Below are 27,414 nucleotides of genomic sequence, written 5' to 3'. Positions count from 1 at the left end.
CTTATCAAAGTTTTTAACTTTGTGGCGTTTGTCGATTGATTTCATACGGATTGTCAAGGACGTGTTCTTTGAAGGTTCGTCTTGTTTCTCAATTGTTTATCGTGAATATTTGTTGCTAAGTTTTTATAATTTAGAGGTGAATATCACACATTCAAACTTGATCCAAAAGATCGGGACAACAACGATTCTTTGTTCGTTATTAAATTGAGGGCGCGATTCGATTTTAATCGTGTTTGCTATTTATTCGTACAAAGATTCACATCATGTTGCCCACGGAAAACCTGTTGTTTCAGTGGCAATATCAATAAAAGGAAGAAGATTACCAATATCAATAAAAGGCAAAGAATTTGCGTATGAGGTCGGTTGAGCCAGAGATTCCACAAAGGCCGATGCAGTCACGGGTCGGCTGAAGCTGGGAAATGCAACCATTCCTGTCAAATAAGGTTCGATTGAACTCCCGCAAAAGATCCGAAAACAGCAGCAACATGGTTGGGAACAGAAAACTTGGCTTGAGGGGACATGACATTGACGGCGTCTGATGTAGAGAGACTCTGCTGTGTAAAATAACGATCCGTAGTAGGTTAGAAAGGAGATGGGATTTTCTTAAGGAAAAAACAAAAAAAAAAAACAGAGAGAGAGAAGGCGGAACTTGAATCACAGCGGCATCCTGGGAGGCCCAGGGAGTTCAAGAGAGTAAAATAAGCGGTAGATTCAAATTATTTGGGGAGCATATGGGCTAATCGGCCCGTACAAGGATGACCCAAATCACAAAATCAAAATGCGCCATCAAACAAAATAAAAATAGGCTTTATATACAAGCATTTTGGCCCATGGGCCAATGCTTGCGGAGGGCATTTGTTGGAGTAGTATTTTAATTAGGCCCAAAATAAACAAGCCCAAGTCCAAGTCCAAGTCCAAGAAAAAATAATAATAATGAGCCCATCAATAATTTAAATTAGTTTGATTAAGTTAAAAGACGTGCAAACAGGAGGAGTTAGTGGAGCAGATAGAGGAGATCATGGGGGAGTGGAAAGGAACGGCACACAGGCGCTGGGAAGAAAAAGACATCGGCAAGCACGAAAAAGACACACAACTCTCTACACAGACAAATCTGCAAAATACTCTATGCTAAAAATTCAATCTTCAAGAACTAGTTTTTAGGCGTTCCAGTATAATTTCTAGCATTCTATCGTTTTAGATTTCAACAGCTTTATATTTTATATTTCTATGTCTTGTAAATTCATACAATTTATTGAAAATATAAACAATGTCAGGGATTTATTCCTCAAATTCCTATAGTTTTCTTCATTTTGGCGTTATAGTTGTTTTAGGATATTAGAACTGACGATCAAATTTAGGATTCGCTTTCGCTTGTTTTTAGAAGTTAGGTTTTATCATTTTCACACAAATCGGTGCAACTTTGCACCTGGCATGCCCGCAAATCTCAAATATTGTGCAAACACTCATAATATCACATTAGAATCAACGCCAACTTGAATTTCGATTACATCCATTTTGACAGTCTTGAAACGAAGTGAAGTGATCACTTCATATAATGTCGAGAATTTCAGACATAAAATGCTCAAGGATTTTTCTATTGTGTCTAAGCATGTGCTCGGCCTTTTCACGCAAGTGGAATACATCAAGAAAGCACAAGCTACTACCAACACTAATCTTGGTGGAAAAATTAAAGTCAATAATTTTAAGTTAAACTCCAAGATTGACGAGGTGAACTCTCAGCTTACCTGAAAAATGGATGGAATAAGTTCTTAGCTAGCTGAAGTGCTTCAAATTCTTAAATCCCTCTATGGTATTAACAAAAAAAGGGAAGTGGGCCAAAATAGTTTGAATCAAATCATTATAAGGAACTCTCACGTAAGAAAGAACCTTTCAAGCCAACTAATTCAAGAAAGCAATCGAGGAGTTACAAAGAACATCACAATAGATGGTGCTTCGATCAAAAGTCTTTTATATGTTTTATCGTTTGAAGTTATATATGAATTCATTCTTCCAGTTTTACGCATATTTTTTCAATCACCTAAAAGGAGAAAATTATTGGATCAATTTAATTTTGGTAATTTAACAAAAGACTATTGGTTACAGATTATCTTTTAATAAAAATAACCAAACTGAATTTACAAGAAAAAACTTATTATCCACATGTTGATGTTTCTCAAGCCGAACTGATCACAAAGCAGAACTAGTCTTCAAAGCAAACCATTATCAAAGTTATACTAATGGAAAATCATTGATTAAGGGCTACTAATTCAAATATCACTGATCAACTCATCTTATTGAATTAGGCAGACTATTTGACGGACATTCTCTGGAGATTTTCATAACATTTTTTTGTTAAGGATCATAGCCCTACTGATATATAGGATAAAACCTTCACAACATCTTTTCATTCCATTATACTGTCAGATTTCATGCACATTACAAAAATTGTATTATCTTTCAGAAAGGACGATCACGTGACACAAAGACATTTATGTTTGGAAACTACTATCTGATTCAAAAAGCCAAATGTTGGAATTGAAGTCTATAACCCGAAACAATTTTCTGAATCATCAAGTATTATTCTGAGTATTAAGTTCTTGGAAGACTAAATGATCAAGAAATTTTTCAGCACGTGCTTCAGTTATTCTATACGATCATTAATGATAAATTTGTGCATATATTATTTCTTTGAGAAATACTTGTAACTGACATTAAGAAGTTTTAATTGTCATTTTGTTTAAGTTGTGAGATTTTAAGAGTTTTAGTCAGGCTATTGGTAAGTACTGTCGAAGTTCGTAGTTGCAATTTTGTGTGGCAGAAGGGGTGACGTAAGAGTTATTCAAGTCTCCGAATATCCAGAAATATTATCTGTGCATTTTCTATTTCGGTTACCTTTATTTACTCTCAGCTTGAAAACCTAATTTTTGTTTCACTTAGTCATTTTATGTGTTCAAATCATTTCATTAAGTCTTTTTCCACGCAGTATCCAACTATTGGTTTATTGTTACCCAACCGATCGAGAATTACAATTCAGTGTTGCTAACCTGACTAAATTCACTTGCATATTTTTATATTGTTTATTCACTCCTTCTAAATCAATCTCTTAATCCTAATAAAAACATATTGAAGAGTCTATCAGTAACTGAATAGGTTTATCATCATTAAAACGGAACATGATTTTATAATTCTCATCATTAAAACAGGACTGGATTTTATAAACTTATGCACTCTAATCAAGAAGATGTTAGTATAGGCTAAACACTATATAAAATTATTAACCAATTTTTTTAAGAAAACTCAGGATATCCGAATTTCAGCGAACTAATCCACAACGGTGATCTTTCCCCTTAGGCAAAAACTTGTGTGAGACGGTCTCATGGGTTGTATTTTGTGAGACGGATCTCTTATTTGGGTCATCCATGAAAAAGTATTATTTTTTATGCTAAAAGTATTACTTTTTATTGTGAATATCACTATGGTTGACATGTCTTACAGATAAAGATTAATGAGACCGTCTCACAAGATACATACTTCTCCTCAAGCGTAAATCCAGATAATGTCACAGCCTATAAGTTAGTGAACAATTTTTTTCCTGAATTAATGACGCTGGTATCCAAAATAATAATAATTCACTCATTCTCCTAAAAATGGAACTTCAACATTTTAAACTCCTACAATTATTTCTAGATTATAAAAAAATAGCCTATTTAATTATATAATCAGACCAAATTATAAAGTACAAAAAATCTTGTAAGATCGTCTTATAGTTTAATTGAAAACACATATTTCTGACTCGACTCAATTCATGAAAAAATATTATTTTTCATAATGCATATAAATAAAATTGACTAAACTCACGAATATTGATTCGTGAAACCATAGAAGATATCAACTCATGCAAAGTGACCAACACTAATCCCATTCGCCCATTATCCTTCCCCTTTAAACCTGTATCGCCTAAACACCGCAACAAACATTTTGAGAACACGGCGAATTTCTCTCTGAATGGAATTCCCCCTCTATTGATCGGAATTTGACTGGAAGATTATCTCAAGCGTCTTCGGGTGATGATTATCACGTGAATTTGAATCTGGTTGTTAATTGTATGCTTTTTCAATCGCTGGATGATTTGGTGGCGTCAATCGTTATTTATCGTTAATTCTTATTGGTAATGAGGTTTTGAAGGTGTTGATTTGATTTGTCTTTGAATCTTACAAGGAATTCTGTAATTTTATCTCATTCAATCAAATTAACAGCTGAAGATTGAATACTAGAAAGCGACAGAAGATGTCTTCGTCTCTGCTATCGCCAAATCCAGCTGTGAATCCCGACAGATCAGCCACCAGGAGGACGAGGAAGAACAAAATTCAAAGGGAAGAGAGCCTCGGCAATATCTCTCAGCAGCAAAATCCGCCTATTCAATGGAAATCAGACGCTCAGCAGCAAATCTACTCCTCGAAACTTCTACAGGCGCTGCGGCAAGTCCGCGAAGGCAACTGCTCGCCGGCTCAAAAATCCGCTCCGAGGCGCGTGCGAGAAGCCGCGGACAAAGTCCTGGCCGCCACAGCCAAAGGCCGATCGAGGTGGAGCCGTGCCATGCTCACGAACCGGCTGAAAATAAAGTTCATGAAAAAGCATAACATCGCGAAGCGACAGCAATCGGTCATCACCGTCGTCACCCGTGGCAATAGCCGGTCGACGAAGAAATCGAAGGTAAGGATCTTGCGCCTGAAAACCAAGAGTTTGCCTGCTGTTCAGCGCAAGACGCGCGTTTTGAGCCGCCTAGTTCCCGGTTGCCGGCAACAACCGCTGCCCGTGGTGTTGGAGGAGGCGACCGATTACATCGCTGCGCTTGAAATGCAGGTACGCGGACCTGCATTTTTATTTAACTTAATATTCACTCTTTCTTTAGTTTAATATTTATTATTATATTATATTATATGTTATTAGTAATCCACATTATACCTATAAATTGAAAACTGTAACTAATATTTAAAATTTAAATGTCTAATGATAAAAAATTTGATTGCAAGTTTGAGAGAAAAAAGTAGTATTTTTCTCCATTTATTTAACATAACAACACTAGTCACTCTAATATTAGCCTGAGACGGTTTTGGATCTCGGATTGATTAATTGATTCGAGTTCCAATAAAAATAAAAGTAGGTTTCTTGTGAGAATTTGTGAAATGAGTCAACTCTACCGATATTCACAATGAAAAGTAATATTGTTAGCATAAAAAGTAATATTTTTCATGGATGATCCAAATAAGATATATGACTTACAAAATACGACCCGTGAGATCGTCTCACACAAATTTTTGCATAAAAGTAAATCGCTCCAAAACGATTTTGGTTCTGCTTTTGGTTCTGATTTGAATTGATATTTATTTTTCTATTTTTCTAAAATTTAGAAAAATAAACATTGGAATATAACGTGAGAGTTTTAAAGTTAATTATTTGATAATTAAATTACATAATATTGTAAATATATAACTATAAAATTATCTGTTTTTCTCTCCCTGTTGAGAGGTCATGTCTTTCTCTCCCGGTTGAGAGTTTTTCTTCTTTTTTCACCATAATTTCTTGATCCACCTGTGTAATGCAAAATGGTAGATAGATTTGAAAGCCTTTCAATCACAAACGAGGAAGATGAGGAATTATTTCTGGAAGCCATCCAGAACCAAGAAGGGTTGCTACATCTTGATCTATACTTGGTGGGGCGATTTCTTACAGAACGTCCCATAAATTTCATCGCTATGAGAAACCGAATCGCAAGCATTTGGCGACCAGGGCGTGGGGTAAATATCACCGATCTGGGGTCTCGGACCTATCTGTTTCAGTTCTTTCACGAAATGGACGTCAAACGGATAATGGAGAGCGGCCCTTGGTCCTTTGACAATCAGTTTCTCCTCCTACGGCAGTTGGCACCAGGGGATATTCCGAAAGAGATTCCGCTTTTTACGTTAGCTTTTTGGGTCCAGGTTCATGATTTGCCAGTGGGGTACATGTCTGAAAGTATTGGAAAACAACTTGGAAATTTCATAGGCACTTTCCAAGAATATGATGTAAACAACAATTCTACAGCCTGGAGGAAGTTCATGAGAATTAGAGTTATGTTCGATGTTCGCGGGCCTTTAAAACGATACAAGAAGATAAGGAACACGCAAGGTGCTTCGTTCACAGTTAACTTCAAGTACGAAAAATTAAACTCCTTTTGTTTTGTATGTGGTATGTTGGGACACACTGACAAGTTCTGTGATATGCGCTTCTCTATCCCTGAGGACAAGCTAAACCGCAAATGGGGCCCCTGGCTAAGGGCTGCCACACGGGGCACCGGCGAAGAAGAAGGTGAAAAATGGCTCCGCAATGATCAAGGGGGTATTTTAGGAAACAATGGAGGACCCCTGAACAAAGGAATCCCGGAGAATATGCACATTCCGAATATACTAGCAGAAGCTGAGAATCAGGCCTCAATCGTGAAAATTACCAATCCGCATTCCATGCAGAATGAAACGTCTGCTTATTCGTTTTATTTAAAAAGTACTAGAATTTTTTTTTTTTAAAAAAAACCTCACATAGCATTCGGCCGAACCATAAAATTTCATAAAATATTTTTGACATCGTTTCAAAATAAACAACCAACTGACATTTTTCTAAATCTAAAAATAACATTTGAAAAGTGTAGCACATACTATAACCTCTCAAAAACCACTCAAACTCATGATAAAAGTCATGAAAATCTTTTAACATAAATCATAACATATATGCGGAAACTAGCGTCGGTCCTCGGGTCATGTGCACCTTCAGTCCAGTCGGATCAACCATCAAGACCTCCATTAGCATTATCATGATAACCTGCATCCATCACACCTAGTGAGTCTAAAGACTCAACACACCATAATCTTTATAACGAGTAATACGTAATACAGTCAACATATAACGGTGAAAAATACTTGTACTTAAAATATCGTTTTCATGAAGATGCATAAACATTAACATTTTCGTAAACATTTTCATGATGCATAAAACTTTAAATATAAACATTTTCATGACATGCAAACATGAATTTCCTTTTTCCTCAACATGACATGACATAAATCATTTTTCATGATCATAAACATTTTCCTTTTCATTTTCCTCTGTTGAATTCAGATCGTTAATTGTGACTTTCCTCAACATGACATGACATGACGATGGATCCATCTACATAAAACCACAGTACTGGGCGGCGGGGACATCAGCGACACTCTCACCGGTCAACTGAGCCTTGGCCTAACATGATCGAATAGAAATACGATCGTCGGGGCTTCTTCTGGGGCCTTTTCCCATAAATGGGCTCCCTCTGGGGCCTTCTCCCCTCACGATATTCACATTCTTCCGTTACCACAAAACCGTTACCACATATCCGTTACCACAGATTCGCAATGATGGAAACACGATCGTCGGGCTCCCACTGGGACCATAACCCTCACGACGTCGCCACCATTAACGAATTAGTCACAATCACTTCACATCCTTCAACATTTTTCCTTCACATCACTTTAGAAAAATCATGAATACATTTACATTTTCCATTTTTGAAACCAAGCATGCAACATGTATTTTAAATGTCTTCTTAAATAATAAAAATCAAATAGACATTTAAAAATCATAATTGAATCATGAGAAATTCATAAACATTTAAAAATATCATTTTTAACATGAAAACAACATTTCGGGCACTGCCATGACCTTTACTAATTTCTAGGTGTAAAAAGATCGTTTTACCCCTGGACTCGACTTTTTACGAATTCGACTTTTTTCTTGATTTTATGACTCTAAGATGTCCCAAATAATTATTTAAGCTTATATGAATTTTCTCATATTTTTATTTGGCCTAAATCAGTGACTTTTAATTTATCCTTTAAGTGAGACGTATTAATGCGTTTTAATCCCGAAAAATCCCAAATCTCATCATAAAATTCCCAAATTAAAAACTTAGACCTATAATAATTATTTAAGCTTAAATCTAATTTCTCATGATTTTATGAAGCTTAAAACTATACTTTTCAATTAACTCGTTAATTAGCGTTTTGTGCGGCGATTAAATCCCGAATAAATCCAAAACTCGTTATTTTGATCCCAAATTTTAAACATAACCTTTTTATGATTTATTCTACCCTTCCAAGTCGTGAGCCACCCCCGTGGACCCTTGGATCATTTTTTTGTTCTTAAATTTTCGTTTTTGACCCTTCGACGAACGTACCGAGCCATCTCCTAATTTACTCGAGCCACGCCCGAGCCGCCTCGAGCCAAAACCTAGCCAACCCATCTAGGGACCCTACTGTGGAAGCCCAGCCCAAAAACCCGGCCCTGGCCCGCTCAAAAACTCCCTGGAACTGAACCTAAAATCTGTACGTGTGTGTGTGTCTCTCCTACTCTTCACCAAGACTCCTAGCCCCCCAGGAGACCTCCAGCCGAGCCACCACCGAGCCCAGCCGACCCTAACCAACCCTGGACCATGGCCAGTCCCTACCCAGACCAGCCCCAAGCTCCTAACCCAACTAGCGAAGCCTCTGAACTGTGACAGCAACTCTGCGCGTAGCATGTGCTGTCTTGTGTCCTTCCCGTTTCCTTGAGCCAGCGCCCAGCCTAGCTACTCCAGCACCTTGCCCGTCCCCTGACCATCATCCTAGGACCCTTATGAACCACCTAGCTCGCGCCCAGACCAAGCCGCGAACCCCCTCTTCTTCCCTGAATTGCTGCTGCGCGTGAATATGGGAGGAGTCCCACTTTGGGTGGACTCCTTCCACAGCCTAGAACTCGAACCCTAGCCACCCTAGGACCCAACCCAGCCCTAGACCTTGACCACCTCTGACCCTGACCCAGCCCTGATCGAGCCCCTTGACCCCATGCACAAGGACCGAACCCTCAAGATCATATGACAGCAGAACTTCGCACCAGTTGTTTCATCCGTTTTACAGTGTAAGTGGTGCGTTTCTAAGGCCTTAAAACTTATGAAAAATTGTCCCTTAACAACCCCTGGTCATGGCAGCCCCTTTGAAGCACATAAAACATGAATTTGGAATTGAAACCATGCCTTAACCAACACATATGCATAAAAAAACGAGATATAAACAAGGGCTCTATATTTATTCATGCACACGATATTTAAAAAGATAATATGATGTGATAGATGAGAAAAGAAAGATTTATGGCGTGCCTTTGCGTAATTTACGCACGAAAAACCGTTGACGACGAAGAACGGGACGCGGCTGTGGCTTGATATTGCTAGAAGTTTCGAAAATTGCACAAGAAATCCTCTCCAAATCTCCTTGTGTGTGCAGCCGTGATTTGGAGAGAGAGTTGGAGGATTTTTCAGATTTGAAAAGTGGTGGCCGTGTGTTTGTTTGAATTGTGTGGGGTTTGGAAATCTTTTTTTACACTTTAAATAGTACTTAATCCCTAATCTAGACTTTAGGCCTATAATAACAAAGTTTTTTTTAATTAAAAATGTGAATTTAATTGCCGGGTTGCTAAAAAACTCGCATTTTAGTTGAAAAACCAATACCGATAAAATTTACGTTCCGGCGTATAAAATCACCTCAAAACCTCTTATTTTTCAAAAATAATAAAAAGCATCGACCATATTTTAAATAATTAAAAACAATTATTTAATAAAAATCCTTTAAATTTTTAGCCCTCGGTCCCCGTTCCTCGATCGTCACTTGAATATTCCTAAAAATACCATTTTAATACAATCATGTAGAAAAATATATTTTAAACATGCAATATGCACCACATAATTAATTAATGCAATTAAAACATTTAATTAAAATACAAAACAATTAATAATTGCATGCACGTGGTTTGCGTCTTTAAAATTTTCGGGGCGTTACACAGAATATGAAGATAACTCCACAAATCACGGGATACAACCAGCAAACTGGAGGTTCTAACCCACCAATCAATTCAAATCTAACAGGAGGGCGGGAAGATCAGGAGATCGAAATTTTGGAAGAAAGGAAAAGAAGACGTGGGCAAAATCCAAAACAGGCCCATCAAAAAGGGATGGAAGTAGACAGTGTTCGGGAAGTTACTGAAGGCCAATATACTAATGGGCCCAAAGACAACAATATCGAACTTGATTTAGGGGCAGGACCTGGACTCCAGGCCTGCCCAGAGCAATGATTATTTTAAGCTGGAATTGCAGGGGACTGGGCCACTCTCGTGCAATTCCTTCTCTTCGAGACTTGGCCCGTGTATATAAGCCCGATGTTATTTTTTTATTTGAAACGTTAGCCCACTCTCAAAAACTAGAAGACATCCGTGTTCTTCTTGGTTTCGAAAATGTTTTTGCTGTTGATAGAATAGGACGTAGTGGTGGTATTGGTGTTTTATGGAGGAAATCTGAACAAGTCACAGTAACAAATTACTCCAGCAACCATGTGGATCTCAGAGTTTCTGATGACATGAATGGCGAGTGGCGATGTACAGGATACTATGGCTATCCGGAAAGGACTCGTAGACGAGACTCTTGGAACCTTATTCGATCTTTGGCTGCACAATCCAACTTGCCGTGGCTGTGTATTGGTGATTACAATGACATGCTATCTACCGAAGACAAAAGAGGAAGAGTTGAACACCCTCCATGGCTACTCAGCGGTTTTAGAGAAGCAATCGAGGACAGCAACTTAACAGATATCCCATTACTCGGCCATCAATTCACATGGGAAAGAAGTAGAGGAACTGAAAATTTTGTGGAAGAAAGAATTGACAGAGCAATGGGTACACCGTCATGGGTGGGTAAATTTCCAATGGCACGACTTCGCAACCTAAGTGCACCAGTGTCAGATCATTCCCCGATCTTGCTAGAAACAGAGGTCAAGGAAAAAGTGTTCCAAAAGCACCAATTCAGGTTTGAAAACCGATGGCTTAGAGAACCTGAACTTCAACCGATAGTGGAGGAATGTTGGACCAGAAACAGAGAAAGTGACGTGCTAAGAAGACTTACTCTATGTTCGAAGGTGCTGGACCCATGGGGCAAGACAGTGGATGGAAACTTCCGAACCAAAATCAGAAAATGTAAGGAAAAGCTGGAGTCTCTGCGAGACAAGTATGATGAAGAGTCCACCACCAAATTCAAGGAAACGAATGCACAACTCGCTTCTCTACTTGTGGAAGAGGAAGACTATTGGCGTCAAAGAGCAAAGCAATACTGGCTAAAAGAAGGGGACAGGAACACTCGCTTCTTCCACACCTCTGCCTCGGCAAGGAAACAAACAAACAAGATAAATGGATTGAAAGATGTAAATGGACACTGGCAAGATGAACAAAAAAACATTTGCGAAGTGGTACAAAGCTACTTCCAAAATCTATTCGCAGAAAATAACCACATGTCAAATGAAGTGACAGATGAGGTCCAACCGTGCGTGACAGAGAGACAAAATGAAGATCTCTTGCGGCCTTTCACTCTCGATGAATTTAAAGATGCCGTCTTTGACATGAAACCGGACAAGTCCTCGGGGCCTGATGGTTTTAACCCGGCTTTCTATCAACGGTTCTGGTCTCTCATTGGGACAGAGGTATTCTCCAGCTGTGTAGGATGGTTGCAAGCCATGACTTTCCCCCCTACGCTGAATGACACAAATGTGGTGCTGATCCCGAAATGTAAGAATCCACAGGCCATGAAAGACCTTCGCCCCATCTCTCTTTGCAATGTGCTTTATAAAATAATCTCCAAGGTCCTCGCCAACCGAATGAAAAAGGTTCTGCCCCATGTTATATCACCGTTTCAGTCCGCATTTGTTGCAGGCCGATCCATAACAGATAATATCCAAATTGCTTTTGAAATCACCCATCAGATGAAGAGGCAAACCCGAGGAAAAACTAGTAACACAGCTTTAAAAATCGATATCTCCAAAGCCTATGATCGCATTGACTGGGTTTATCTTCTTCGGATCATGGAAAAACTGGGTTTTGCGTTGAAATGGATCCAATATATGAAGTTGTGTGTCACTACTGTCAGATACTCCTTTCTGGTCAACGGGCAGGCTACTGATCCAACAATTCCACATCGGGGGCTTCGCCAAGGGGACCCTTTATCACCCTATCTTTTTATCTTATGTACCGAAGGACTCTTGGCACTCATCAAGAAAGCTGAGAGACTGGGACAGATTCATGGGATTAAAGTGTGTCGAGGGGCTCCTTCCATCAGTCATCTCTTCTTTGCCGATGATAGTATGCTCTTCTTCCGAGCAAAAGCAGACGAAGGGAAAAATGTGAAGAGTATACTAGAAAAGTATGAGAAAGAGTCGGGCCAGGCCATAAATCTTTCAAAATCCAGCATCATGTACAGTGGTAATGCCCCCAACACCGAAAGGGCAGTAATATCAGATATCTTGGGAGTCTCGACAGCTATTGACACGAGCCGATACCTTGGTCTCCCTTCGCTGATTGGTAGAAACAAAAAACAGATATTTTCTTACCTAAAGGATAGAGTTTGGACACGCTTACAAGCTTGGAAACAAAAGCCGTTGTCTAAGGCGGGCTGTGAAATCCTCATCAAATCAGTGGCTCAAGCAATCCCAACATATTGTATGTCTACTTTCTTCCTCCCCCAATCCTTGGCAGAGAAAATACAGCGGATGATCAATTCATTCTGGTGGGGTAGAAAACAAAACGCAGCTAAAGGGCTAAATTGGCTTCGCTGGGAAAAGTTATGTGTCCCGAAAGAATATGGCGGAATGGGGTTTCGAGACTTCTATGGATTTAATTTGGCAATGCTGGGAAAACAAGGATGGAAACTTATTAGTGATCCTAATGCTACAATCTGTCGCATCTACAAAGCTAAATACTACCCGAGAGGGGACTTCTTAAATGCCAATCTGGGGCATAATCCAAGCTTTGCTTGGCGTAGCATTTTGGCTTCCCAAGTAGTGTTAAAGAGAGGATATAGATGGAGGATTGGTGATGGGAGTCATATCAACATTTGGAAAGATCCATGGCTTCGTGATCCCACCAATCTCTTTGTCGAAAAACCTGTGATGCCGGAGCTACAACACTGGACAGTGAAAGAGCTGATGCTACCAGAAACAAGGGAATGGGACCACGACATCATAGCATCGATCTTTGAGGACAGGGATATCAAAGCCATTACTGAAATTCCACTAGGACCGCTCCACACCATAGACCAGCGAATTTGGCATTTTAGCAAGACGGGTGTTTACACAGTGAAGTCGGGCTACCACGTGGCTATGAGCTTGGATGTACACAGAGAGTCAAGAAAGATCCATGGTAATTGGAAGGCAATCTGGAAGTTGGAAGTCCCACCGAGAATCAAAGTCTTCCTCTGGAGAGCTTGCAGAGAGTGTCTCCCTCACCGTATAAATCTACAAAAACGGGGAATCCAAGTGCCATCCCTGTGTGTAGTGTGCAGCAAGAACCTGGAAAATTCCTGGCATACATTTATATCATGTCCGTTCGCACGAGATTGTTGGGAACATGCCAAGGTCCTTCAGATGGTAGAAGCACAAGCAGAGGATGCAGAGGGTTTCACGCATTGGGTATTCAGGATCATCAAAGAAATAAGCGGAGCAGAGCTGAGCAAGTTTGTTACCATACTTTGGGCAATCTGGAAACAAAGGAACTCTCTATTATGGAACAACCATATCGATACCCCAGCTAGAGTGGTAGTTACAGCCATGAGCTTCCTTTATGACTGGATATCCTTAGAGAGGAATGATAAAGACTTACAGAAAGTAGGAACAAGACCACAAGCGAGCTCTTGGACACCACCTCCTAGTGGCGTTGTTAAATGCAATATTGACGCAGCCTTCTTTGATGATATTCAATCGGCTGGAGTAAGTATGGTGATACGAGATGCTGAGGGTAGATTTGTTACTGCAAGAACAACCATGATTAAAGGACTTCGATGCGTCAAAGAAGGAGAAGCAATCGGCCTGTTGGAAGCCTTGTCTTGGATCCGCAATATGGATTATTCTAAGGTTATGTTCGAAGTGGATGCACAGACTGTCCATCTGGCCATGAATGGAAATGCGAATGACAACACGGAGTTTGGAAGCATAATGGAAAGTTGTAGAGATATAGTAGCTTCTAGACCAGGTTTCACGGTTCATTTTGTCCGTAGACAATCAAACGAGGTTGCGCATGTGTTAGCAAAGCAATCTCGCTTTTATGATAGTCCTTTTGTGTAGGTAGAGACACCAACTTGTCTTGGTGAGCTCATGAACCTGTACTTTGCTAATTCTTCAAATGAATGAAAGTATTTTGTCTTGTCAAAAAAAAAAAACTATAAATAAATAAATAATGGATCAAATTAATTTATAGTTTAATTACACATATTAAGTATACTACAAAATTTTAAAGTCTAAAATTAATTTACGTTTCCCATCACGATTCACATCGTTCTGATTCAGATTTTGAAACCGTAAACAAAAATCGATTTAAATTTCGGTAAATTAGTTTCATCTAGATGCTATATTATTTCCTAGGTACGAGCAATGACAGCTTTAGCAGAGTTGCTTTCCGTTTCTGGAATTGGTTCTGGTTCATCTTCCTCCAGCGATGGGCATAGCCATCCCTCCTCAAGCCACCCTCCCACTAGTTGATATGTTTCTTTTATAAATATTTTTTCTTCTGTTTTATACATATGGCAGTACATATGTAATTTTATACATTTCTATTTTCATATCTTAATGTGTATATTATCACTTTTACATTCCGTTTCCACTCTTACAATTCAATTTTTTGTTTTTTAAGAAAAAAGAGAGATGTTTTCGATCTTTGTAATTCTAGACATTTATTTGATATATGGTCGAAATGCAAATATATGGTGATATGGTATACGCAATTCCTAAAAAAAAAATTAACAAGTTTTTGTAGCAGTTTATTAACTTTTTATTATTTGTTTTGCCAGAGTTTATAAGAAATTTTACGGTTGCAATTAAAAACTGAATTTTGTTCCGATTAGTTCAAAAAACTAGCTCAGCTTTGTACCAAAATCGAAAAAACGATTGGTTGCAGGTTTCCCATATGATACTATAATCGAAGTCTCAATTGCACAGTTTTAAATTTAAATATCGTTACCATCAACTTAAAACTTCGAATATATCGATTTATAATTACAATTAGATGTGAAAATCGTAAAAAAAAAAAAACGGACTTTTCTATGATACACCGAATGAAATTCAGCTGAAATAGCTTTTAGCATACATTCACCTCATTTTTTTTTAATCGATGAACTACATTCAATAGAGGATAGGGGATGTTGGAATATTTTAGTTTTGGTATTGGGAACCAAATTGAATACTAAGGGTAAACTGGATTCAGTAGTCCAACTGATTGATAACCTAACTGATAAATCAATATGAAGATATCGTGAGCTAAACTGATTCTGGGTCGAATGATTTAGATCCACCGAATATCTATCATTCATGATAAAATCTTTCACTTTCTAGTAAATCAGTCCGATCAATGATTAAGGATCAGAGTCAATTGTTTAAATTTTATGTTTTTCACCGATTAGTGATTAAAGTTCAGAGCTACAGTCAGAATTCTGAACATGTCAAAAGATGGCGACTTAGCAACAATGATATCCACAAGCATGAATGAATATATTTGGAACATGTTACCGTTGTCAATTGAAAGTATATATAAATCAGTTGACTTGAATCAAGATACGGTTTCGACTCTCAATCATATAAAGTAAACTGATAATATTTCGATAAATATTTTAAAGCCCAACTAAAAGTCAGCACACCTAGATAATTCTTTATCAGATCAGTTCAATGATCAATTTCGTGCTTAGAAATTTTTAGTACTATTTGTAATTGAAAGTAAGAATTCTTACTTCTCAAATTCTTTAAATCAGAGTTTTATTAAAAGTTTCAGCCATAAAGTGTTTAAGTTCTGCTGAACTGGGTGATTTCAAAGTGCTTGTAATTACCAAAGTCTTTTAGTACAAGTCTTTTATCAGAAATTAGGGGTGACGTAGGAGTATTGAAATCTCCAAACAGCCAAAAACAATTTCACATTCATTTTACTATTGCATTTTACTCAACATTTCTCACCCAGATTTATTGAGTTATTTGTTCAACCATATTCGGCAAGCCTATTTTCGCACAGGTCAACTGATTGACTTGCTAAAAACCTTACTAACAAGAATCAAATTTCAGTATTGTTAACTCAACCGAAATAATTTTTGGTTAAATTTATTCAAACTGTTAGAATTAAATTTATTGTGGAGATGCTAAGGAAAAACCAGTAGATGTTGGATTAGTACAAAATCAGTAGATGTTGTAAACCAGAAGTACTTGTATCGCGCTAAAATCAGTAGCAGTACTTATCAAGCACTGCTTAAATAATTTCTTAGCTAAAACCAGAACTAGAAGGATACAAAATTCGAAATATACACTAACAGAATCTTGCGTATCTCAAAGTCTCTAAATATTACCGTTGATCTATTAACGTGACACCAACATTTATTGCTTCATTAAATGTCATTAAATGCTATACAAGAGCATTTAAGACGGTATACCATTTTTTGTATGAACTGAGACTGATTACTTTTAATGTATTCTGCAGGGTCCATTTTAAGCAATAAAGCTGAACCACCAAAAAAAAGAGAGCCGTTCAGTTTTTGGAACGTTGAATAAAGCCTATATATGGAGATGAAGGATTTTGTGAAGTGAAACAACAACAACAAAGTGTTGAACAAAAAATCTGAATTAAAGAAAACATCATTCGAGCATTGTTAGAACTTTCAGTTATCAAAAGATCTCAACACTGAAAAAGGCAGCACACGCTTCATTGCATACTATTGATCATTGAGATCATATTGTGCTAGCTACTTCAGTTATATCTTCTTAAGCTATTTATTTTCATCAATTCATTGATAGAAGAATTTGTAACTGGAAAAGAGTCTTTTCCAGAATTTAAGTTCATTCAAGAAGTTGAGTTGTAAAGCTAAGAGTTTCAATAGGCGAAGGGTAAGTCCTATTGAAGTGGGTGTGTACAATTGTTGTGCTGTATTCACCAAAGTCTTTTAGTGATACCTTCTGGAAACAGAAGAAGGGGAGACGTAGAAGATTCATCTTCGAACTTCCAGAAACAAACCTTGTGCTATCTACTGCTTTTCGGCTTTATCATTTTTCACCCACTAACAAACAGATAGTTTTCCGCACATTATCTTGTGATCTGCTGGTCTTTATACTTGAACAAGAATCTTTAAAATCTCTAACAGGATTTTAGCACATCATTCGAAAGAATTTAATAAGTTGGCCATTGAGTTTATTCAACCCCCCCTTCTAAACTCAACCCGATCCTCAACAAGTGGTATCAGAGCAGAGTTATTCTTGTTCTGAAAAATATTTAACAGACATGGCTCACTTCAGCAAAGTTCCAATGTTCTCAAAAGAAGATTTCGATGATTGGAAAATAAGAATGCACGCTCATCTTGCAGCTCAAGATGATGACATGTGGTATGTCATCACTGATGGTCCATTAAAGATCTTAAAGCCAAATCCAGCTATTGCTATCACCGAAGATGCACCTCAGATGCTTGAAAAACCAAGATATGAATGGACAAGTGAGGACAAGAAGAAAGCCAATCTTGACAACGTTGCGAAGGACATTTTGTACAAGACACTCGACAAAAATACCTTCAGCAAAATCAAGATGTGCCATACTACCAAGGAAATCTGGGAAAAATTAATTCAGATCTGTGAAGGAAACGAAGAAACAAAGGAAAACAAACTGTCTGTAGCCATGCAGAAGTTTGAGAATATGAAGATGAGGGCTGGAGAAACTATGAATGAATTTGATGAACGATTCAGCGGCCTCATCAATGAACTCTCAGCTCTTGGGAAAGACTTTGGCAATAGAGAAATTTCATTAAAAGTAATGAGAGGTCTACCCAGAGAATGAGACGTCAAAACAATGGCAATGAGAGCTTCCAGGGATCTCAACAAGTTAGAACTACACGACTTGTTCTCGGATTTAAAGGCATATGAGTTTGAACTTGAAGTTCGAAGTGGAGAAGAGCCCTTAGCAAATCCACCAACCAAACCTCTCGCAGCTACTGTTAACTCTACTACTACATTTGCTCCAAGCTCATCTTCTGCTAATGCTATAGAAAACACTTCTGAGAGAAGTGCTGAACAGATAAGCAATGACGCAATGTCATTATTTGTTAAGAAATTTTCCAGATTCATGAGAAAGAATCATAGAAAATTTCAAAATCCCAACCGCAATTTCAAAAAAGAATCATCACCTAGTGATATGGCATGCTTTAATTGTGGAAAAGTTGGACACTTCATTTCTGATTGTCCAAAACCAAAGAAGGATGACCAGAGGAAGAAGGGTGTCAAACACAATGATAAAAAGACCAGAAGAGACATGAATGCAATGATTGTAGAAGAAAGTAAGTCCAAATGGGCAGACTCAAGTTCTGAATCTTCTGGTTCTGAAATCCATTCGAGTGAAAGTGATGAAGATGAGATTAAATGTCTGATGGCGAATACTGATTCAACCTCAACATCTGGAGAGGTATTTGACTTTGATTCTGATGAATTTACATGCACTGAGTTAGTCAAAGCATTACACGACATGGTAGAAGAGTATTCTAGACTTTCTCAATCATTCGAGGAAGTTAAGATCGAAAATCAGAACTTAAAAGATCAAAACAGTAAGTTAACTTGCTTGCAAGTAGACAGCTGTAATGATTTACAAGTTGAGATGAGTAAATTAAAAACGGAGAATGAAAGAGCAAAAGAAGATTACCAGAAGATGCTTTCTGAAAACAAGAAGTTATCACTACTGGGAAATGTTTGGAACAAGTCCTCTATTTCACTGGAAAAGATGCAAGAGTTACAAAAACAATCTGGAGACAGGAGTGGTCTCGGATTTTGTAATAATGAAGGCACTTCTGAAACGAATACTAAACCAAAACTGGATATGTGCAAAGGGAATTATATTCACTTTGTGAAATCCAGTGTGGTACATAAACCAGAAGTACCTACTGCTTCAGTAGAAAGGAATGTAAATCAGATGAACAAAAGGATGCATTATGGTCTGGGTTATGTTGAACCTAAGGAAAAAGTTGACCAGAGTTCTAGAATCAGAAGAGGATTCAACTCAGGAAGACAACCTCCTATAAAGGTTAAAAACTACCAATACTACAATTCTAGACTTGTTCAGAAGAGATACAGGCCAGACAACAGATACAGAAGGGAAGAACAACATACTAAGATCCACAATGTTAGAAACAACAGACCCTCTGTTGCACACACCTCCATGGATACCCGAAGTACAAAAATTGTACAAATGTGGGTTCCAAAGGGACTAATAAGGCTTGGACCCAAATAGATTGGGTACCAGATACTAAAATTTGTGCTTGCAGGAACAGGTGAAGAAAACCAAGATCAGTAGCTTAACATGGTATTTGGACAGTGGATGTTCAAGACATATGACTGGACAGAAAAGTCTACTATCCGAAGTAGTAAGCTGTGTTGGACCAGATAACCTTTGGGGATAACTCAAAAGGTAAAACCGTGGGTAAGTGTAAAATTATCCATGGTAACATCACTATTAAGGATGTGCTCTTAGTTGAAAATCTTTGTTATAACTTGATCAGTATTAGTCAATTATGTGATAATGGATTTTCAGTAGCATTCCAGAAGCACACTTGCACAGTTAAAAATGCTAATGATTCTACTGTTATAACCGGAGTAAGAAAAGGCAAAACCTATAAAATCTCATGGAACATGGATCATATCATTGCTCCTACATGTTTAGTTCTATCTCTAAGTAATAAACACTGGTTGTGGCACAAAAGATTGAATCATCTAAATTTTAAGTCTATCAACAATCTGAAAAAGCAGAACTTAGTCGATGGATTGCCAGACATAAAATTTATTAAGAATCATGTATGTTCTGCATGTCAACTTGGTAAGCAAGTAAGATCTAGCTTCAAAAATAAAGGCAGCAAATCATCCTCAAGATGTTTAGAATTATTACATATGGACTTATTTGGTCCAATCCCTATCATAAGCTTAGGGGGAATGAGATACACCCTTGTTGTTGTTGATGATTTCTCTAGATTTACTTGGGTAATTTTTCTTGCTGGAAAAGATCAAACCAGTAGCCTCCTGATCAAACTTCTGAAAAAGATTCAAAAAGAAAAATCAGTTTCTGTCATTAGAATCAGAAGTGATCGAGGTACTGAATTTACTAACAAGATTCTTGAGATATATCTAGATGAACAGGGCATTCATCATGAATATTCAGCTGCCAGGACACCTCAACAAAATGGAGTAGCTGAGAGGAGAAATAGAACACTTAAAGAAGCTGCTAGAACAATGCTAGCAGATGCAGACATCTCTCAGCGCTTGTGGGCAGAAGCTATTAATACAGCTTTCTACACACAAAACAGAACGATGATCAACAAGAGAAACAATAAGACTCCTTATGAAATATGGAAAGGAAGTAAACCGAACGTATCTTACTTTCATGTTTTCGGTTGTAGATGCTTTGTGCACAATAATGCCAAAAATCATTTAGCTGCTTTTGATTCAAAATCTGACACTGGTTTATTTCTTGGATATTCAGCAGTTAGTAAGGCTTTTAGGATTTTCAATAATAAAACTCTTAATGTTGAAGAATCTATTCATGTTGTCTTTGATGAAGACAACAGTGTTCCCGAGATTACTAACATATCTAATTTAAGTAAAAGATTAGACAGGATTCATCTGGAATTGGACAGTGAAGATGATGCAAAAGCAAGTGTCAAGGATATTCAAAATCCAGAACCAGACATTCACATTCCAGAACCAGCAGCTGATACTCCAGAACCAGCAGCTGATACTCCAGAACCAGCAGCTGACATTCCAGAACCAGCAGTCGATACTCCAAAACAATCTACTGCCTTATATGATGACAATCTAAATCCTTTTATTTGGAGAAAATCTCATCCTCCATCTTTGGTAATTGGAAATCCAGCAGCTCCACTAAGGACTAGAAGACAGATGATAAATGAATACATGCATGATGCTTTTATTTCTCAAGATGAACCAAAGAAGATTGAAGAAGCTCTTCTAGATTCCAGTTGGATAGAAGCTATGCAAGAAGAGCTGAATCAATTCGAGAGGAATAAAGTTTGGTTTCTAGTACCTAGACCTTCTCACCAAGCTGTCATTGGAACTCGGTGGGTATTCAGAAACAAACTAAATGAGGAATGAACAGTTGTAAGAAACAAAGTAAGACTGGTTGCACAAGGATTCAGACAAGAAGAAGGAATAGACTATGATGAAACCTTTGCACCAGTAGCTAGGCTCGAAGCTATCAGAATATTCTTAGCCTTTGCTGCTTTCAAAAACTTCAAAGTATATCAAATGGATGTAAAGAGTCCGTTTCTTAATGGTATACTACAAGAGGAAGTCTATGTTGAACAGCCTCCAGATTTTTCTAATCATTTGTTACCAAATCATGTTTTTAAATTATATAAAGCATTGTATGATCTGAAACAAGCAACTAGGGCTTGGTACGACACACTTTCACAATTTCTCATTAATCATGATTTCACCGTTGATACTGTAGATAAGACTTTGTTTACCTTAGCCAAAAACAAACACATATTGTTAGTTCAGATTTATGTTGATGATATCATATTTGGGTCAACTGACCCCAAATTGTGTGCAAAGTTTTCTAAGTTAATGCAGGACCAGTTCGAGATGAGCATGATGGGAGAATTAAAATTTTTCTTAGGACTTCAAATCAAGCAACTTGATACTGGAATCTTCATAAACCAAACTAAGTATACAAAGGAACTACTGAAAAAGTTTGGGATGGAAACATGTTCTGCTGCTTCCACTCCTATGAGTTCATCTACTAAACTTGATAAAGATGAAGGGGGAATTTCAGTAGAGGTAACTCAGTATCATGGTTTGATCGGTTCATTGTTATGCCTTACTGCCAGTAGACCAGATATCATGTTTGCTGTTTGCATTTGTGCTAGATTTCAATCAAACCCTAAACAATCACATTACATTGCTGGTAAAAGAATTTTAAAATATCTTAAGGGTACTCAAAATGTATGCCTCTGGTATCCCAAGGATTCGTCGTTTAATCTTATTGGATTCTCAGATGCTGATTATGCAGGATGTAAACTGGATAGGAAAAGCACAAGTGGTTTTTGTCAATTTCTTGGTGATAGGTTGATCTCCTGGTTTAGCAAAAAGCAGACTTCCATAGCCACGTCTACTGCAGAAGCTGAATATCTTGTTGTTGGAAGCTGTTGTTCTCAAATACTTTGGATACAACAACAACTCAAAGACTATGGAGTTCAAGCCTCTGAATCACCTATATTTTGTGACAATACCAGTGCAATTGCTATATCACATAATCCAGTACTCCATTCCAGAACTAAGCACATTAATATCAGACATCATTTTATCAGAGATCATGTGCAAAAGAAGAACATTCGTCTGGAATACATTCCTACTGATCAGCAAGCAGCAGACATTTTTACAAAACCTCTGTCTGAGAATAAGTTTTTTTACTTTCGTAATACACTTGGATTGATAGATTTAACTTGATTATTTATCATCATCTGATATTAGGGCTTAACTTTTCCTCTGTGATTATTCAGTTTTTAATTTTGCAGAAGGTAAAATCTGAACGATAGAGACAATCAGTAGACATAAAATTTCATTAAAAATAATAGAAACGGGGGCGTACATTTCTCACTTCTGTTTTAACGTAAACTCTCCAGGATGCCAACAAAGTGGTCAGCTCTCCAGTAGAGGTACGAAGAAACTCCTCTGAAAAAGCAATATTTTTCAGAGTCTTTTGCTCCTTTAAGAGCATGAGAAGGTAGATGCTATCATCGGAGACGACGTCTGCACTATCAGTACTATGGAGACGTCGATAATACTTCTCCATCATTAACAAATCCTTGGTGTAAGATACTCGCCCAATCTCGAAGGAGGACTTAAGCTCCTGGATTTTAGTCCAGGTAGCAAGTGTCTTCTTCAGTACTTTGTCTTCTATTGTCTTCTTTCTTGCAGCAATCACCTTCCTCATGAACTCATCAGCCAAATCAGGACTAGTATCTCTTGCCATTTCTCTTAAGAATGATTATCTGGTTTACCCCATGTTCATATTTATAGATGAAATTCAGGCACCAAAGCTCGTGAAAGTCTTGACTACAGTAGACATATGAAACATCCCATATCAAGCTATCATCGGCTCAGTTACCAAGTATTTTCAACTGATAATTGCACTAATTTAGGTAGAACTTTATTCTGATCTTCTGTGATTTTCTGTCAGATGCAGAAGGTATTTTGTCTCATTAACAAAACAAGGCCTTCTTCAGTTTCCAGTAGAAGCTATTATAAGAAGACTTATTTTCTTCTGAACTTAATCATTTATTCATTTTATTCTTCTAACATTGAGTTGTTTGCAGAAAAGAATAAGGGAACATCAAGTACTTCAACTGAAATTTTATTAGAAATTTTCCAGTACATTAAACAAAGCAAAATTTACAGAAATCTCAAGACAATCGAAACGTCTTCTGAAATTCTAGACTAATCAAGCTTATGTCTTCATTAATATCAGCAGCTTGTAGTATTTTTGCAAAGTACTTCAGCAGAAGAATGAGAGTCTTTTTCGAAAAGAATCCAGCAAGCTTAGGTCTTGCAAAGAATCTAGCAAACTTGGGTCTTGTCAGCACTAATGTATAATCAGATACTTTACAGGGCATTATAGATGATATCAGCATTATCGATCCATCAGCACTCTCTTATTGCATTAGCATGCTTCTGGAAGGGATCGATGCTACATATCAATCTCAATGAAAGCAAACAAGCTTTTTGATTGTTAATATTACAACTCCAGGAGTATGATCCAAGGATCATTATGTGCAGAACGACTTCTTCCAACATCTTCTTAGAAATCGCAGCAAGCTGTCTTCTGAACATTCTTGTTTCTGCTTCTGGATCAGTTGTTACCTCTTCTTTCATTTGATTTTTATGTTTACTTAACCTTGTTTAACCATTGCAGGTATTTATAGCGATATTCAAAGGGGATAAGGATCCTTGCGACTGTTCAAATTCAATGGTTTAAATTGAAAGATTGCCAAGAGTCGTTTAGTATTTAATATCCATTACTACTGCATTAATTGAGGGGGAACATCTTTATGGCATTTATATTAGAAACTGATTTGTCTTTTCGATAAAATAGTATACCTACCAGAAGTTGTTGAAGTGCTGCATTTGTTTCAGTACCTTATCCACTTCCAGTAGATATTATCATAAAATGACAAATCAGCTTCTGTTTTTTATTTAGCAACCGCCTCGGACAGCCCGCCAATTTTTAAAATATTTTGAAATGAGTAAATTAACTGACACTTTTGCCTCTCTCTCTTCTAACATATCGACACGTGTCCCTATGTTCACTGACGGCTGTATATTTTACTTTAACCGTTCATTTTTTTTCTTCTTCACTACGCTTTACGAACTCAGATTATTTCTTTGTCTCTACTGTTTTCTCGCATCTACTGCTAACATACTTCTATTCTCTTTCAAATTTAGAAATGGCCGCAACATATACTTTGAATGCTTATCAGGTGAATTTTGATTCTGTTCTCAATATTAAGGATGAGAATCTTGTCAAGATGTTAAAATCATTGGAAAAGTCTGGGCTTCGAAAATTCTTGGAATCGCCTGCTGTTATCTACAAGTCTGTTCTTCTGGATTTCTATGCCAAAGCAGAAGTTGTGGAAGGCAAGATTACCTATACACAGGGAGATGCATCGATCTCTATTGATGCTGGACTTCTGGGTTCCACTTTCTTCCTACCAATTTCTGGACTTTCCGAGCTCTCGGACATTTCAAAGGAAGACATGTCCATCGCCTTGACAAATTTTTCAGCCACTGGAGAAGAACTTTAACCCTCTTGCTTCAAAAAGCTACTGAAAATTGAGTACCAGGTACTCGCTGATATAGTAGCAAAGGCCTTGTTAGTTAAGGCTGGAACCTTTGACAAACTAACAAAAGAAAAGATTCAAGTGATGGTGGCCATCACATCAGAAAAGAAAGTGGATTGGGGACGTTTTCTGTTTCGCATTATGAAGGATATGATTCTCAGGAAAAGTACTGGATTTGCTGTACAAATCAGTACAATGTTGAAAGATGCTGGTTTTCCTGGAACAGGAGAAGAGGATGGCTCTTCGGTAACAATGACTGACGCTGATAGCGTGCTTGCTTTAAGGCCAAAGCTAACCGTTGGTGAGTTTGTGGCCATTGAGAAGGAGATTGGGGAATCTCAAATTGAGGGGCAGAAGAAAATTAAACGAAAAAGAGTTGTGGTCTTGTCTGATTATGACAAAACAGAATCTGGAGAATCAGCAGCACCCACTCAGCAAGCTTCACTGCCTCCCACCCCAGCTAAGAAGAAGCCTCGCACAACCATCCGCATCAAGAAAACAGCGGCTCTTTCTGCACTGGAGAATGTTCCTCTCCGCCAAGTTTTTCCATCTGTTGTTTCATCCACCAAACCCAAACCTAGTGAATCAGGGGCTTTACCTGCTCAAAGCTTCAGACCAACTTCTAGTTTGGTCATTCGAGAATCAGCTACTGGTTCTTCTGATTTTAAATCAGTAGTCTCTGCCTCTTCTGGAAAAGGGAAAGATGAGATTACTGAGTTGTCTGAATCACCGGTGGCTCCCTTCTTAATCCAAACTGCAATAAATCTTCATCTGGAAGAAGTTGAGATCTCAACCAGAGAAGATATGAAATTTTTTGACGATTGACTTAAGGTACGAGTCTACCACCCAATCACATTTTTGAAAACTACTGGTGTTTATGCTCAAACAGTAGCAAATGAGAAAAATGTTTTTGATGCTGCCGGGACACGAAATGTGATAGAAGCTATAAATCGTCGCAATTACATTCTGGAAAAATTCAAAATGCAGAAGATGGACACTGTTCTGAAAACCTTAAAGTCAAATTTTGATTCTGCTAGTCCTACTGCTTTTCATGACCAGAATGTCATTCAAATTTTGTCGGAGCAGCTGACAATTCTTTTTGAACAAATTGCTAATAAGGAAAAGACCTTTTCTCGGCCTCCAAAGTTCAGTCTCACTTCTGTCTCCACAATTTTGAAGAGTCCGACAGTTAAGGAACCGACCAAAGCTTCTCCTGAAGTCAAGGTCTCTAGTACTCCTATACCAGTAGAAGTTCCTACTCAATCTTCGTCTCTAATCTCTGTACATGATCTGGCCTCTGTTGATGAGTTAATAGAATCGATTGTGCCGACCCAAACAGCACAAGATGAATTGCTTCAAGCTATTCCTACTACTACTGATCCTTCTCCAGAATCTGCTACTGCTACTGCTACTGCTGCTGCCAGTGCTACTGTTATGACTACTGCTTCATCATCTCTTCCAGCACTTGAGCATTTTTCAAAAGCTCACAAAGCTGATATGGAAACTTTGTTGCATACTTCACCCTCTGTTGTTGAGCCACAGGCTGTATCTGTACCTGCTGCTGATTTGCAGCAACCAGACGAAGGGCCAACAGAACAGTCTACTGCTTCAGAAGTACCTTCTGCTGAACCAGAACCAGCTGTTACGACTCAAGCAGAAGCTGCACAATATTCTATTCCTTCTTTGCAGTCTCCTGAGCGCATTGCCCGAATGGAGGAAATTAGACAAAGAATGCTAGCAAGGACTCCTTCCCCAGCTGTGGAACCATTTGATCTAGAATTCCACATTGATGCTCTCCAAAGGGATCGTGTAAATCTTTCAGACGTAGTCAAGCGGATATCTTATGAAAATGCCGCCGAAGTTCATGATGCTCAATTCTTCCGAGACCGCATGTATAAGGAAATACAGACCACTGCGGAATCTCTGAGTAAAATGTATGCTGAGACCTTCGTCTTTTGACAGGCCATATCCAGAAGTTACGGTCATATCGCGCTTACTCAATCTGATATACTTTCCAGGATCACCGAGCATGATGACATGTTTCGATCAATCTCCACCACCATGGACCTGATGGATGCCAAGATTGATTCTCAATCTCAAACTCTCTCTGCTATTAATGATCGAGTTTCCAATCAGACTCCTTATCTGGAGATGCTGACAGATGGCATTCACAACTTATCTGGGAGAATGGATGAATTACTTGCTAGGGTCCTTCTTGATGATGCCAAAAAGGGGGAAGAAGATAGAACTGGAGCAAGTAGCAGCAGACCAACTGGAAGGGATCAAATCTAGATGAGCTACCTTCAGGGATATTGGGACAAACTAATTTTTCTTTGTGTCTTTATTAACTACTTTATATTTATGCTTTATGTGTTTTTCTCTGGATATAAATTGTTTCGTTTATCTAATCCGTTCTTATCTCTATTTTACTA

The 27,414-nt window shown here is 38.0% G+C and overlaps 1 protein-coding gene across 3 annotated transcripts; it reads left to right on the top strand.

Moving 5' to 3' along the window:
- Positions 1-3,884: 3,884 nt before the first annotated feature.
- On the top strand, positions 3,885-16,611 carry LOC140810654 (transcription factor bHLH147-like). Of its 3 annotated transcripts, none has more exons than XM_073168518.1 (3): positions 3,885-4,064; positions 4,257-4,863; positions 16,585-16,611. In XM_073168518.1, the coding sequence occupies exons 2-3, from the start codon at positions 4,288-4,290 to the stop codon at positions 16,594-16,596; spliced, it is 588 nt and encodes a 195-aa protein (XP_073024619.1). In that variant the 5' UTR covers positions 3,885-4,064; positions 4,257-4,287; the 3' UTR covers positions 16,597-16,611. The 3 variants fall into 3 exon arrangements, with proteins under 3 accessions (XP_073024619.1, XP_073024617.1, XP_073024618.1); XM_073168516.1 differs by lacking the exon at positions 16,585-16,611 and adding an exon at positions 14,493-14,750; XM_073168517.1 differs by lacking the exon at positions 16,585-16,611 and adding an exon at positions 14,474-14,677.
- Positions 16,612-27,414: the final 10,803 nt, after the last annotated feature.

This window comes from Primulina eburnea, chromosome 13 (genome assembly GCF_022965805.1).
Source record: "Primulina eburnea isolate SZY01 chromosome 13, ASM2296580v1, whole genome shotgun sequence".
Lineage (NCBI taxonomy): Eukaryota > Viridiplantae > Streptophyta > Magnoliopsida > Lamiales > Gesneriaceae > Primulina > Primulina eburnea.
The sequence above is the reverse complement of the archived record's forward strand: the minus strand, read 5'-3'. Positions and strand labels throughout refer to the sequence as shown.

Coding starts and splice junctions, on each gene's coding strand:
- LOC140810654 (XM_073168516.1), top strand. CDS start 4,288: ATGTCTTCGTCTCTGCTATCGCCAAATCCAGCTGTGAATCCCGACAGA. Junction 4,864..14,492: donor TCGCTGCGCTTGAAATGCAG/GTACGCGGACCT, acceptor ATTATTTCCTAG/GTACGAGCAATGACAGCTTT.